The 16004-nt window shown below is 47.8% G+C and overlaps 1 protein-coding gene across 1 annotated transcript; it reads right to left on the bottom strand.

Annotated features, from left to right (window-relative positions):
* Nucleotides 1–1211: 1211 nt before the first annotated feature.
* RND3 (Rho family GTPase 3) lies at nucleotides 1212–15445 on the bottom strand. The gene is made up of 5 exons (XM_021535420.3): nucleotides 15078–15445; nucleotides 14023–14110; nucleotides 7284–7393; nucleotides 5201–5335; nucleotides 1212–3218 (listed from the first exon to the last, which is right to left on the bottom strand). The coding sequence occupies exons 1-5, from the start codon at nucleotides 15225–15227 to the stop codon at nucleotides 2967–2969; spliced, it is 735 nt and encodes a 244-aa protein (XP_021391095.1). The 5' UTR covers nucleotides 15228–15445; the 3' UTR covers nucleotides 1212–2966.
* Between the last annotated feature and the right edge of the window lie 559 nt (nucleotides 15446–16004).

Here is a 16004-nt window from a genome sequence, read left to right as displayed (position 1 = left end):
TCCAAGGCAGACCCAGGATCCCCAGTCCCGGTTGCTGCCCTGGAATTCCAGCCCTGGAATTAATTCTCAGCTCATTTAGTTGCTTCTTTCCAAACTCCTTAGAAGATTTATGAACCTATTTTTCCAAGGATTCTCCATCTAGTCCCATTCCCGTGCCAGCCTTCCTGAAAAAGCCATGCAGAGGCTGGAGGTGCAACAGTGGCTGCTGCCAATTTAAAAGCTTAAACAGAATGTTTTTAATTTTTAAAAAAATTTTCCTGCAGCCCCTTCAGCTCCTTCATGTTCCCAGCAGGTCTTAAAAGTGTCCAAAATGACTTTGGATCCTGATCCTCAGGATCTGGCACAAGGAATGTTCTGCCGCGTGAGTTTTTTTTAATCTTCCCCAAATGATTTTGGAGGATGAGGGATGAGAAATAATCCAAAGAGGAGAGAAAAGATCTCACCCAGTTTTCCAAAGGATCTATGAAGAAAGAATTCCCAAGTGGGGAAATGGGTTTTTAGCCCTCCACCCACCTCATGGCACAAACAGGACACAGGAATGCCAGGACAACTCACAATTCCAGGGATCTCTGTGGTGACAGCGACAGGGACAGATGGAAACACCAAAGACACCCTCAGATGGTAATTAATTAACCCCTCACTCATTAATTACAGCATCTAAAGAGCTGCTGGGTCATCAGGAACATCGGGGCAGACCCAAGGAACAGGGAGATGAACAGCTGCTGGGAAATCTGAGATGGAGTTCTGAGATGAGAGCACCACTGGGAGACAATTCCAACCTTTCCAGCCTGGATTGGCACCAGGAAAAACCCTTGGGAGTGGAGGATGAGCTGCAGGTTCCGTGTCCCAGCAGGACCCAGGGGTTGCCAGGAGAACTCAGAATTCCAAGGATCTCCCAGCAGTGCCAGCATCAGGAACAACCCTTGGCTAGGAATGAGTTTTTCTGGCAAAGAACAACCCGCAAGCTGAATTTGAAAATGTGAAAAATCAGCTTGAGAGGGAAAGCAAAGCAACCCCCATGTGTTTGCTTTGCTCCTCTGCCTCTGGCATTTTTGGGAAACAACTCTGGGAGGGAACCCACAGCAAAGTGGAAAATTTAATGCCCAAAAGGCTGTTGCAAGAGAAAGATTCCTATTCAAACCCCAGCACAATTACGCCCCAAAACACACAATTATTCATCGTGAACTACCACACAAAGGCCATTTCCACTACAAGAAAATTCCTTTTTTTCATTTTTTTAATTCAAAGAAAAAAAAAGTATTTTAATAAATACTGCAGAAACATTAACCAAACATACAAAGTGACTTCAACAATTAAAAAAAAAAAAAGTAATGAATGTCCTGCTTTATAACAGTTATAACTTATTTTTCCACAATATTTAAATACAGAAAGAAGCACTTACCAGCTATTTTGTAATACTGCCCTAAGAGCACTGTTGCATCAGTTAAAAGCTTATTATGGTCCTTTTTTATTTGTGGGAAATAACCAGAACGGGAGTGAGATTTGTCTTCTTTTCTCAGATGAAACAAAGTGCTGGGAACACACAGAACTGAGATTTAATTATGAGTTCATCTTTACCTTTGCACGAGCGAACAGAGCTTTTAAACACTTCAAAAATGAAGCATCACCATTGGGAATGAAATGCTTGTCCTCCACAAGCACAAACCAGCCTGCTCAGAGCTTTGTCTCCTTCCTCTGGGAGAAGTTTGGCGAGTCAGGAAGAGTTGCAAACCATTGGAAAAAGGCTGATTTAATTCAGTGTAACAACAGCAAAAAGGGATTGGACTGAACCAGTTCACCCCATTTCAGGATTGGGGGCTGGATACTTTTGTGTTAATCCTAAAACTAAGGGCAGTATCCAGTTCCCACTGGGGACCCCTTAAGGCCTCACAGTTCTTCAGACCCCGTTTCCTCCCCAAAACGAGGAGCACCACAAAAGGCTCTGCTGGCTCATTTGCAGGTTTTTGAGGGGCATTTTTGTATTTTTTTTGCAGAGAACCACATCCCAGAATTTGTCTGCAGCTCTCTGCGGGATCCACGGGCTCTCCAGCTCCTGGGAGAAGCCCAAGGGGGTTTTTGGGGCTTCCCCAGGTGGGCAGTAAGGCTTAGGGAATGATCAGGGCTGGAAACCACGAAATCATTTGCCATCACAGCTCTCAGCACCTCCCACTTGAACCTACAGCAACGAGGCCACACAGAACACCAGGACTGGGCACCAATTCCACTCCACAGCACAACCACAAAGAGGAACAGCCGAGTCACAGCCCTGCAGGGCTGCTTTGCCCCCATTCCCTCCCCCCCAGACTGGATCCATCTCATCTCCACGGAAATTCTGGGAATCCTCAAACACTTGTCTTCATCCCCCACCGTGGATCAGCAAGGCAAAACTCCAGACTTCCCCCAAAAATTTTCCTCTAGGTGACACACACGGCCTCGGTATCCTCTCCATTTTCACAATCAGCTACTAAAAAAAAAATGAGATCAAATCCTTTGGAAAACCAACTCTAAGGTCACGGGGATAGTTCCTTAATGAGAAGGGCGTATTAATAACGTCTTCATTTAAAAAAAAAAAAAAAATCCCAATAAAGTATTATTTGAATGAAATCAAAGTGGCAGCATCCAGGAGCAGAGCGTTACTAAAAGAAACAAGCACTGTCCATGACATCTCTCCTTTGCAGGGTAATTTTCCCAATCATTCTCTCTTCTCTCAGCACATTCAAACGTTTTCCCTTTTATTATTATTTTTTTGGCATTGTCTTCAACAGAAATTCCTGATGCCACCTCTCTCAGAGCCTTTTCTTCCTGCTGCTCAGTCCTTAAGTACAGTCTCACACAGCAGGAGAAGTCTCCATGAAAGCACTGGCAAAGCCCTCATTAAACACCCTGTGGCTGTGACTTCATTGAGCTCCAACCCCTCCTGGATCTTCCTCCTCCTCCTCCTCCTCCTCCAGGAAATCCCAGCTCCTTCACATCACCGTGCAACTCTTGGCTTTGTCCTTTCTCAAGTCCGTGGCCACTGTGGACAGTTCTGGCCTGCCAGGCATGTGTGAAATTCGCTTTGTGGCCCTCTGAGATTTGTTTCGTTTCACATTTTTGTTTGTTTTGTTCACACACGCCAGGGTGGCGACGTGAAAAATGTCTCTGACACTGTTTTCTGACTGTAAGGCTGAGCATTCGATGTACGTGGCTGCTCCAATCTGTTTGGCCATATTTGCACCCTGAGGGGAAAAAGGAACATGTGATCAATACCAAGTTGTGCAAAATCTTTCAGCGCTGTTTCCCTGGAAAAACCAAAGCTAATTTGGGAAAACAAACAGAGATTTGTTTGCAGGAGGAGTTAAACAAGTGTCCAAGCGTTATCTGCTGTGCTGATAAACACAAACTGGGAGAGAAAAGCAGCTCAGTGACTGCAAACAACTGAGCCAGGCCTTTTTCAGCAGTTTCACCTTAACTTGAATATGGGGATTTTCTGGAAATTTTGGCAGCTGAAATCTCCAGAGAGAAATTCTGTGCCTAAAGGAATAAGCAGCTGGAAGAACCTTGCTCCAGGAAGAGGGCAAAGTTCTTAGGGAAATGTGTTCTGGGAGAGTTCTATCAACTTCCTGATAGGGAACAGGGAAAAAAGGGGAAAAAGAGTTAAATGGGGGGTTATAGGAGCCCTTCTTTAGTGATTTTAAGCAGTCAAAGCAGGGATATTTGTTCCAGCAGCACAAGGCAAACAACCCAACATGTGACAGATGACAATAGCCCAGGATCCCACGGTGGATTTTGCTACAGGAACACAATACAGCATTATGTGAAAAAACAGGAGTTGTTCCAAGGAAATTTGATTTCTGAGGGGTGAATCTTTACTAAGTTACAAAAACCAACCACATCCTTGATTTTGCTACAGAACACAATGCAGCATTGTGTGAAAAAGCAGGAGTTGTTCCAAGGGAAATTTTGATTTCTGAGGGGTGAATCTTTACTTAAAGTTACAAAATCCAACCACGTCCTTGAGGTGCCACTCCTCACACAGCCCCGTGCCAGCCTGATGGCACCAACCCCTGGGCATCCAGCCTCCTGTTTGCCCTGCAGTGATGCATCCCCTTATCAGTGGCAGGGGGAGAGGCTGATAAGGCAGCAGGAGCGTGTGGGAGCAGCCCTCCCCACAGTTAAACATCTCAGCTGAGCCTCGGAAATGTTTGCTGGGGTGGAGCTGCCTGAGCTGGGAGGCTGGAGCAGGGTGTCACCAGCCTGTCCTTCCCCTCCCAGGGCTTCCTGCTGGAGTTCAGAGCAATGGGAAAGCTCTGACTCCAATCCAGGGAATTTTAGAATTCCTGTGTTCTGCTGACTCCTGCTCCTCAGTGGTACAGGAATCCAGGGGAAAAAAAATCCACCTGCCAGCAGAGTTGTGATCACTCTCATGGAAAGACTTGATTTTATTGAAGTCCTGCCATTTTCCAGCCTAAACATCCTTAGTAAACCCACATCAGGAGCTGCTGCTTTGGAAAACGTGAGGGATAAACCTTCCCAAACTGGTTGCTGAAGACACTGAGGTGGCTCCTGGAGGTGCCACGGGGTGATTCAGCTGCCATGAATGATCACACACATGTGAGTAATAAAGGGAAGCTCAGCTCGGAGCAGTTTCCCTGCTCCCCACATCCTGCTGTCCCCCATCACCTGATTCCTTTCCCTTTTCTCTCCTCTAATGCCTGGCTCCAAACTTCTCCCTTCCCCAAGAGCAAAGAGCTCATCAAGAATTAAGATGCCTTCTGGTGTTGCTGCACCTTCAGAAGGAGAGACAAGAGGTTTTTTTAAGGAACTGGGGACAGATTATATTCCAACATAATGTCCTGATTCAAATGTGAAGTCTGCAGACAGCAATTTTACCAATTTGTCACTGAATAAACAGGATGTGTCACCTTTTAACTACACTAAAAAGCAGGAAGTTTTTTAACAACTCACCTAAAAAGCAACTAGCAACCAAAAAAGACAACAATTTATGACGTTTAAAGGAACGATTTCATGATGCGTTGTGGGGCTGCAGGATTTCCTTTAGCCCTAAACAGTTTTCAAACCCACCTCCCACCCACACCAGAGGTGCAAACCTGCCTTTGAGGCTGCACTGGTGTTATCCTGGGGGGGAAGGTGGTCACAGTGAGACAGAAAAGGGGTTTTTTCTTCCCTCCTGAAGGACAGAAAAGGAGGTGGCCCCTACCTGGTCGTAGGACACGGGGGTCTGCCTGTGGTTGGAGAGCTCCACCAGCGTGCTGACATCGGTGCGCAGGTCCGACTTGCAGCCCACCAGCAGCATCTTGGTGTTGGGGCAGAACTCCTGGATTTCCCCTTTCCACTGGAAAATTCCAAGTTGTTAACTGCTGTTAATCCCTGGCTGCTGGGAAATTCAGACTTTCTGGGCTGACAGGCACCGAACCCCAAAAAAACCGCTGCATTTGAGCTGAGAAGGCTCCAAAAACTGATTAATAACGCTGAAATTATAGGGGTGTAGCTTGAATAGAAGTGTGTAATATCACGTAGTATTACTTGTATTGCAAAGTAATAACTAAGTTAAATCAAAATCAAACCCCTCAGAAAAACTTGTAAGTTTTGTATTACAAAACTTAAGAGTTTAAAGTTTTAGACTATAGTAATATATATTAAACAAGATAGAAAGTTTTAAGACAAAAGTTAGTCCTTCTTTATGAGTTTGGGTGGTATTGTGTAATTACATTAAAAAAATCCACATTACAAGCCATGAGTAGTTAGTTATTAAGTTCAAAATAAAAATAATTTAGGTGTCATTTCCTAATTAGACAGTTTACCCTTAAAAAACCTTGTAAAAAAGAATTAGAACTCAGCTTTTAGTTTCTTAAAGTAAAATACTGTAGAACTCAGTTCGCAAAACTGTAATATAAATAAAATCCAATCAAAATCCAAACAAAAAAATCTCATCTCACGCATTTAATCCCAACCCTAACAAAAGAAAAAGATAAAACTCAACAGTTCATGGTAACAACTTTAATCAGTCCTGATGTCCCAGGCTGAAATATTTTTATGTAATGGTTGGATTTGCCTTCAAAGTAATTCTTTGAAGGCATCAGTTCCAGCAGAAACTTGGTCAAGGATGAAATCTCCCTATCTCACACACTCATGAATTCCAGTGGCTTATTAATCAGGAGGGAATGAGTTGAGATTATTTACCCACATGAGTTTGCAGAGCTGCTGTTTCTCACACCCAGCCCCAGCCAGTGCAGAAATGTGTCCCCACCTTCAGTTTTGTACAACCACAACCCCAGCAGGGCTAAATGTGGTTTTATTGCTGCATTCTCACCCCTAAAACTACACAAATCTGAACCAGCAAGGAGCCCCTCAGACAGAACTTGGGATAAATTCACTGGGTTTCACCTTTCTGCAAGGTTATGTTGGGAACTCAAAGCCAAAAACTTACATGATATTCCCCAAAATTTAAGGCTGTAATTTGGGTTAAAAAGCATTTTAAGAAAAATCTCTTGCAGGATTAAGTAACCAGCATTAACAGGGAGAGAAAAACCACAGTTCTGGATGCTTTTTGATACAGAGTAGTTTGGAAGTATTTTTTGTAGGCTATTCAGAGCATTGTAAAGCACTTTTATCCCAGTGAGACAAGAATCACTGGTCCCAGCCTCAGAAAAAAGGAGGAACTTCAGGTCATTAAGGCCCAAACCCACAGTGAAGCTGAGTCATGGTCAGCAGCCAGGAGAGGAGCAGGACCACCCTGCAAACACAGAGCTGGGTTATGAAAATTCCATTTGGGCTGGTGGGAAGTCTGACCCAAGCTGGGATCAGGGATCTCACGGAGGGCTTGGGGCAGGGCTGCATTTCTGTGCCACTGCCAGCTCTGCTGGTGGCTTCCAGAGGCATTTGTCACTGCTCCTTCCAACGCCAGCCTCACAAATTACGTAAGGCCGTGGCAGAAATCCAAACACTCCATTTTTACCCAGCAAAGTTTCCCAATCTTGTTACAGGAACATGTGACATGCAATTTCTTACAGCACCTCACACCACCCTCAACAACTCCTTGCTGTCTCAAGGCTGAGGAATGAGAATCTCCTTCAGCTCCAAGCGTCCATTAGCAGAGTTTTTGTTTTCAATTAGCATCCACCCCCTTTCAAACAAACGACCTCAAATTAAAGCACCCTCCTGTCATCGCTCCATTTAAAGAAACAAAGTGGAAGTTTCCAGTGTAGGAACAGCACCCCTGCAGGGTTTTCAAGATGAGCTTCTCCAGCAGAACTGTGCTCAGGGCTTGCTCAAACACTTGCCTTTTTTAGGACACTGTCCAGGGTTTCTGGGCGACTGATGTCAAAGCAGATCAGGACAGCATCAGAGTCGGGGTAGGAGAGCGGGCGGACGTTGTCGTAGTAAGGAGAGCCTGCAGGGAAAACACACAAAATCTTCATTAATTGCTGTTTTCATTTTCCTACAGCCATTCAGACAGCCTGGAGAGGCTTTCAGTGACAGCCCCCCACCGTGATCCATCACCCACCAAAAGCTCGGGATGCTCCCAAGGAGATGGAAAAGCCTCAGCCCAAGTTTAAAGCCCAGCAGGGGAACAAATCCTCCAACCCCAAAGGGCTTTTCTTACAGCAGATTTGAAATTCCTCAGTTCTGGATGCTCCCAAGGAGATGGTAACAGCCTCAGCCCAAGTTTAACCTGAAGGGGAACAAATCCTCCAACCCCTAAAGGCTTTTCCTACAGCAGATTTGAAATTCCTCAATTCTGGATGCTCCCAAGGAGATGGAAAAGCCTCAGCCCAAGTTTAAAGCCCAGCAGGGGAACAAATCCTCCAACCCCAAAGGGCTTTTCCTACAGCAGATTTCAAATTCCTCAGTTTTGATTTGTCTAACAGTTAATTTAAAACAAATAGCTCCAAGTGCAAAAAGCATCTTTAGTTGTCACATTGGCAGTGCTCAGAAGAAACTCTTGCTTCAAATTAAAGAACTTGTTGAAGGAACAGATTTCCAGCAGGGAAAAATCCCAATCCTGTAGGCAGGCATGCAAATTATTTGTCACAAAAAGCCTCATTAATCTGTAAACCAATAAATGTTTATGTTTAGCCCATAAACCAGATTTTTATCAACAAGATCAAAGCTAATTTAGTAATCTGGGGGAACAGATGTAGATACAGTACTGCTCTTTGTGCTTGTTTTACTTGCAGGCCTGTGAAGGGATTTTCTGGGGTTTTTTTTTAACAACAATCATGATGTGAAGAGTTAAAATCTGTCCAGAGTTAAAAACTGTATTTTAATCATCTAGTGAATCTGTCTAGGGAAAAAAAAAAATTAAAAAAAGAAAGAAAAAATCTTTGTGTTTTCTACTAAGTTGTAGTCACTCAACCACCATTAGGTTTGGCTGAGCTTCACTCCCTGAGGAAAATATATTTCTTAATGCATTTAAAAGGGTATTGAAACCAGTTCAGTGGCCCAACAGGGCAAGGGCTTGGTCAACTTAAAAATTCATTTTCTCAGCCATCCTACATCCTTATTTCTGTAAATCCTAAAATACAGCAGACCCTAAACCACAGCCCGGAACACCCACCACAAGAACCAAGTTTCCAGGAGTTTGGGGGGTTATCAGCTCATTATCCCACGGATTTCCCAGCTCTCCAGAACTAATTGGCTGCAAGGTCTCTGGTTATTAACTGGATTAGAGGAATGGCTCAGGTTTTTCCCTGACAGACAGCTCAGGCTGTTGCACAGGGAATGGTGTGAAGGGCTCGCAGATGACTTCACTTGGAAAGCTTCTCCTGCACGGGAAAGGAGGCAAGAATCCCAGGAATGTTGTTTTTGAAATGAGGAATAACACATGGGGAGTGAAGCATTACCAAAGTAGGTAGCAGAAGGTAATTTGGTGAACGAGAGAAGGATTTAATTCGAATGCTCATCTCTGTAAATGATGTCAATCTGACAGAGCTGTCAGAAAAGGCTCTTCACACCCCACTTCAGCTGAATTCAGCACAAATGACACGTTGGGAACAAATCTCAGCGAGGTGACCTGGAGTTAACTACTCACTGCAGCTATCAATGAGCATTTTGCACTGCTAATTACACCCCACTATCTCCAGCACTGCTATTACAGCCTGTCCTGCAGCCCCAGGGATGGGTTACTTGCCCTGCAGCCCCAGGGCTGGGTTATTTGCCCTGGACACAGAGGAACTGCAGCAAAAGTGGCACCCAGAGCCACCTGGGTGACACGAAAGCACTGCCAAGTCTCCCTGAACTGCAGCAAGCAAGGGCAGGATTGAGGGAATCCTTAATGGGTGCTGGCTAGAAAGGAGTCTCAGCAAAGCCTCACCCAGAAACTCATTCCTCACACAAATAAATACCTCTGGGCTCACTCAGCAGCTCCAGGGATCCCATTTATGTCCAGGAGATGGATTTGTGCTCAGAGTCCCCACCTCCAGCCCCAAAACTCCTTCCCACCCCAGCAGCTGGAGCTGCTTTGCTTGGAAGGTTTTTCTTTTCCCCCCCTCCTTTGAAATTCTCCTATTTCAGATGCTGAGCTGGAATAAAAGCACTTTTAGCAAGCTTAGGAGGGATATTCCCCAGCTTTTCTGCAGGCTGGTGTGTGGCAGAACAAACAGAGCCCATTTCAACTGCTCGAGCTGCAGGATCCACAAAGGAAATTTCCTGCTCTCATTTATAACCAAACCTTTATTCCTGTGCAAATAAAGAGGGGCTGCAGCCCTCGCTGTGCAGGCCTATTCAAGCTGGCATTTTCATCCCTTTGCCCAGAGAAACCCTCAGAAGGCAGGAATGTCAGGAATGAGGCTGGCTCAAGTCTGAACAGACAACTCCAGCACAGCCCAGCCTGGCTGCTCCCTCTTTTTTTTTTTTCATGTTCCTTCGCAGATTTGAAGCTGTGCCAACCCTCGAAAACAGAAGGAGAATGTGGAACTGGAGCCATGGTATTTGTGGGGAGAGAAAAAAGAAAAAAAAAAAAAAAAAAGCCTATTTGTGTTTGGGATTCTGTTCCTGCGAAATAAAACATTTTTGGCAAGGACAACATGGGTGGTTTTTTCAGTTTTACCAACGAGTTGCTGATAAGGCTGTAGTTCGTTTTTCGTTGTGCTGGACATTTATTCCAGCTGCAATCCTTTTTTAAAATTTTGTCAGCTTTAATCATTTCAGCCAAAAATACTCGCAACATTAAGGATGGTCTGCTTTTGAAGCTTTATGTTTCATGCAGAGTTCCAACAGAAATTCAGCTTTCAGACTAAATAAAACCCCTCCCCAGCAATATGGTTGGGTTTGGTTTAGAGGGGATGCCAAACTTAACTATAAATATTGCCATCTTAATAGAGAACGGAATGACATCATTAAAAGCTGAAGAATATTTAATTTTTGGGTGGTTTAGCACCACTTGAAGGTGCTGGATCAGTGTTTGGCTGGAAAATGCAAAGGCACCAGGAGGGTTCAGTGACAGGCAAGACTTTCTTATTTCCACAGCAGCAAGCAGCCACCAGGAATTAGGCTTTGGAGCCTTTTGGAGCCCAGTCAAGTGAAAGAACAACAGATGAACAGCAGCATTCTCACTCCCAAAGCCTTGGGCTCACTAATTATCACAGCAAACACTGCCTGCTCCAAGGAGCTGATTCAGTGCTGATGGTTTTACTCTTTAAAAACAAAAAGAAAACCCAAAAAAACCCAACAAAACCAAAATAAACCTGGGATGGCTGAGATGGATTTCCAGTGCAGCTTATCACCAAGCAAGGATATATTAAAATATTCAATTTTCTGTAGGATCACACCTCCGAGGGAAAACTTTGGGAGGGCACTTGGCATTCCCAGGTATCAATTCTAATGAATTCCCTTGTAAAAGTAGTAAGAAAACCCTGCTAAAATGGGCACTTAAAACCAGAAAATCACAGAATTTAACAAGAATTTTCTGGGAGGCAAAGACAGCAATTGGATTTTTCCTTTGCCATCATTACTGCCAGGGAATTTGGGGAATTAGCAACTTGAATTCCTCCAAGTTTCAGCTTTCTCCTGAAAGGTTTCAGCATGAAACTTTCCAATTATTTCTGTTTGTCTATGGACACCGAGTACATGGTATACAGTCAAAAATCACAGCAAAACCAACTTGGCTCTCAGCTCCAAGGCCCTTCTGGATTTAATTACTTGCTAATCCCCAGCAGTTGTAAGTATTTCTGGCCCTGTTGAGAATTATTTTATTGGAGTAGCCACGGTTCAAGCAATAAAGAAACCCCCTAAAACACATTTTAGGGAGACACAGGTATGTACACCTAATTAATGGTATTTCTAAGCCACAGCTGCTGTTGTCCTAGCAAGAAATATAAATATCAAAGAAGCCAAGATAAACTTGATAAATGCAGATTAGATGGTGGATAAGGGCAACTAATACAGATTTTTTTTTCCTTCACAGTGGCCCTGAAAGTACAAGATGAAGCTTTTAACCTGGAAAAACTTTTAATATTCCACCTCACACAAGGAGCAGAGCTCCTCAGCAGCTCAAGCCTGCCACATGTTACCACAGAGCAGAGTAATTTATGGTGTAGTGAGATTGCAACCAGACATTCCTGCTTTGAGAGAGGGCTGCTAGTCCCAAACCCCATTGAAATTCTACTTGGCAAGTGCCTCCCTTAATGCTGTGGCTAATTTAAATCCTTCTAATGACTTGCAGAACTAGACAGCACCAGCAAACATCTGAATAATGAATCCTCCCGTTCCATTCCACTCTTACTTGTCCCATATTCCTATGGGCAAATCCAAGATGCAACAACAACTCCCCATTGCATTTTATATTTTCTAGCAGCTGCATGACACCTAGAAGTTCTCTGGTAAAAAAAACATTATTGTCGTTGGTGCATAAAGAATTATAAACCAAAACTGTGGCCTGTTTTCACCCTCACACAATTAATTTAATCAATGGCCACGGCTTTTCTGATTTTCCCAGTGAACAAAAAAGGAGTTGGAGGTGGCAGCACATCCTTCCAAAGGATTCACTGCAAATCCTGATTATCAATTTTAATTCAAAGGACTAATTGGCAAGGCTGTTAAAAGTTCCCAGTTAAAAAAGAGTTAAAGATTAATACAAAATACTGATTGAGTCATCTTGGGAGCATCTGCAGCATTTTGCAAAAAAATTCAATTAAACAGCATCTTTCCCCCCTCCCAAGAGATATTCAAGCACCACAAAACCTGCAGCCATCACCTCCCCCGTGTTGCAATGATCAGCCATCTTTTGAAGTTAATTAGATTTAGTCCTGCTTTAAAAATGCCATTCAGACATCTCTTCTAACTCAGTAGAAGAGCAGGACAAAGACTTGTAAAAATTAAATTACCAAGACTTTCAGATAAGGGTAAAACACTCCCTAATCTTCTGCTGTCTCTTATCTGCTGATGAGATTTTGCTCTGCGTTAATGGGCTTGGGCAGAGTTGGGTTTTTGCACTGGGTGAGAAGGGATGCTGTTTTCAGGGAGCCAGAATTCCTGATCCAGAGTCCCACAGCCACAGGATCCACTCAGTAACACTCTGTAAAACCAGGCACTGGGTCCTTCAAGTATTTCCTCTTCACTCCAGGATGTCAGGCAAATCACCCACTTGGTCCCAAGCTTCTGACTCAAGCACATTTTCTCTGAGTTCCAGGACAGAGGACAAAGGCTGGCAGGTGTTTTTTCTTCCACTGCTTTTGTCTTTTGAAGTGCTAGGGAATATTTCATTCCATGGGTGTCTCCAGCCTTTGACAAACAAATTCCAAACCTTCCCACGTCCAGCCCGTGTGCGTGTTGTATGTTAATAAAGATAACATTTTCCAAAATAACTAATAATTTTTAATAAGCCCTTGCTCCATAGTTCCAGCCAGCTTAGTAATCAGCATGAAAGCTCCAACCAGACATACTCCAGAAATCTGCAAGTCTCACTTGGCATAAGATGAAGAAAAAAAAAAATCAGTTCAGAGCAAAGCTGATACTGGTTGTGGGCAGAGGCTGCCTTTTCCCAGTAATCGTGTTGCAAGAATTTGGAATCATTTCCTCAACAGCAAGAGGGAAGCCAACCCGCCGCCTAAACTCCTCTTTTAAACAGGGATTAACATTTTCATTCCTGGTAAAAGAGCTGCTGTCGCACTGAGGAGGAACTGCCGGGTCCAAATTCAGCATTAACGAGCCATCTACACAGAGACAGAGAGGGACTGCGTGTTCTGCCAAGTTCCTGCAGGTTTTTTTGCCAATCAGCTCTGCAGATGATGTTGATCCACACCTCTGGTAATGGTTCCTGGTTGTCATTCCCCCCTGGACATCCTCAGCTCTCCACAGGCAGAGCCACCCTGGCTCCCCACGCTCCTCTCCAGCACTGAGGCAGCAATTCTGGGGTGCTCCCTCACCCCCCTGGGCTGTAAGTGCTGCCCAATTATCCAAATTATCAACGACAGGCGGATCTAGAGGAGCTCCTGTCTCAACATGTGAGCAGAGCCAGCCAAACACCAAAGCCCTCAACCTTGGAGGCGTCTGAGCCGGTTTCTTCCAGGTAAAACTGGAAGAATGAAGAGCCTGATGGGGGAAAGGATGGTTCCCTTTGCATCCCAGAGATTCAGAGATAAATTCTACAGGTTTTCCCTAAAAGCCGTTCCAGGCCTTAGAGACTCTCTGGAACACCGGGAAGAAAAGTGCTGCGTTTTGTAAAAAACCAAGGAGGCATTAAGGAGCTCCAAAGCGAGCTGAAATAATTCACCATCAGCACATAAACACCTTTTCCCTCTCCTACGAGGCAAAGCGGGGCTTGCAGGCAGCAGAGGAGCCGAGGTACCCCCGGATCTCCCCAAGAAGCTCCTTCCAGCCAGGCAGGTGAGAACGCATTCCCCTGCAATGCTGACAAACCGCTTCCCGGAGCCTTGCCCACACCCTCAAACCAAGCAGATCGTGCAAGGACAGCTGAGATTTTTGTCGAAAAGCTCTCGGAAGCAGCCGCACGCCAGGACCGCCGCTCCTCCCGAGATCCCCCCACCACCGAGTCCCCGGGATGCGAACGGGAGCGCTCACCCGAGGTGTCCCAGAGGCTGAGCTCGATGCGCTGCGTGTCGATCTCGAAGCTGGCCGTGTAGTTCTCGAACACGGTGGGGACGTAGCTCTGCCGGGAGAAGCGCACCGTCAAACCCGCAACCATCGCCGCCACCCCGGCTCCGACCCCCGAGCCCGGCTCCGAACCCCCGAGCCCGGCTCCGACCCCCGAGCCCGGCTCCGAACCCCCGAGCCCGGCTCCGAACCCCCGAGCCCGGCTCCGAACCCCCGAGCCCGGCTCCGAACCCCCGAGCCCGGCTCCGAACCCCCGAGCCCGGCTCCGAACCCCCGAGCCCGGCTCCGACCCCCGAGCCCGGCTCCGACCCCCGAGCCCGGCTCCGACCCCCGAGCCCGGCTCCGACCCCCGAGCCCGGCTCTGACCCCCGAGCCCGGCTCCGAACCCCCGAGCCCGGCTCCGACCCCCGAGCCCGGCTCCGAACCCCCGAGCCCGGCTCCGAACCCCCGAGCCCGGCTCCGAACCCCCGAGCCCGGCTCCGAACCCCCGAGCCCGGCTCCGACCCCCGAGCCCGGCTCCGACCCCCGAGCCCGGCTCCGACCCCCGAGCCCGGCTCCGACCCCCGAGCCCGGCTCCGAACCCCCGAGCCCGGCTCCGACCCCCGAGCCCACCCCGGGCTCCCACCCCGGCTCCGACCCCCAAACCCAGCCCAGCCCCGACCCCCGAGCTGGCTCCGACCCCCGACCCCGGTTCCGACCTCTGAGCCCAGCCTGACTCCGACCCCCCAGCCCCGACCCCCCAGCCGGCTCCGACCCCCGACCCCCCAGCCCCGACTCCCGAGCCCGGCTCCGACCCCCGAGCCTGGCTCCAACCTCCGAGCCCAGCCCAGCCCCGACCCCGACCCTCCATCCCCGACCCCCGAGCCCAGCCCGGGCTCCCACCCCGGCTCCGACCCCCGACCCTCCATCCCCGACCCCCGACCCCCGAGCCCAGCCCGGCTCCGACCCAGCCCGACCCCCGAGCCCAGCCCGGCTCCGACCCAGCCCGACCCCCGAGCCCAGCCCGGCTCCGTCCCGCTCACCTCGGGGAAGCAATCCTTGGCAAAGACGTGGAGCAGCGCGGTCTTCCCGCACTGGCTGTCCCCCACCACCACGATCTTGCACTTCACGTTCTGGTTGGGATCCATCACCGCCTTGCTCGATAACTTCTGGCTCGCTCTTCTTTCCTTCATTGATCTCCCCTTAAGTCCCTCCGGCCGGCCACAACAGAAGAGAGGAGGGGAAAAAAAAAAAAAAAAAAAAAACCACCAAAAAAACCCAACCAAAAAACCAAACCACACCCGGGCTCCTCGCGAAAAAGGCAAAGATAACGTGAAAAACACAATAAAGCCGCTGCGGTGGAGAAAGAGGCAGAGCCGCGGACGCGCCGCCGCCCGCCCGCCCGCCGGTCCCGCGCTCACTGCTTTGTCCCCCCGCCGCCGGCCCCTATTTATAGCCTCGCTCCCGCCAATCACCGCCCGGCGGCGCGCGGGCCACGCCCCCCGCCGCGCGCCGCCGGGGCAGTGCGCCCCCTAGGGGAGGCGGGGGGGCGGTGAGGGGGGCCCGGCGCCCTCAGGGCGATGGGGGCGGTAAAGGAGCGGGCTGGGGGGTTTTATCTGTGGATTTTATCTGAAAATGTCTGCGGTGTGAAAGGGAACGGCGGCATGTGGGGCTCTGCGGCCTCCGGAGGCGGTCCGGGCATCCCTCAGGGGGTGCCTTGGGATGGGGTGAGGGATGGTGGGGAGAGCTGAGGAGAGGGGATGAGGAGGATGAGGGGGATGAGGAGAGATGAAAAGTGATAGTGCTTGTGACGGTGCACAAAGAAGCTTTTCCCTCAAAACATGGTCACAAGGAGTGTGTGGGGATATCACAGAAACACAGAGTTACCACAAAGATCATGGATCCAACCCCTGTGCCTGCGCACACACCCCAAAATCCCACCCTGAGCATCCCTGGGAGCACCGACCATA

Source organism: Lonchura striata, chromosome 8 (genome assembly GCF_046129695.1).
Source record: "Lonchura striata isolate bLonStr1 chromosome 8, bLonStr1.mat, whole genome shotgun sequence".
Lineage (NCBI taxonomy): Eukaryota > Metazoa > Chordata > Aves > Passeriformes > Estrildidae > Lonchura > Lonchura striata.
The sequence above is the reverse complement of the archived record's forward strand: the minus strand, read 5'-3'. Positions and strand labels throughout refer to the sequence as shown.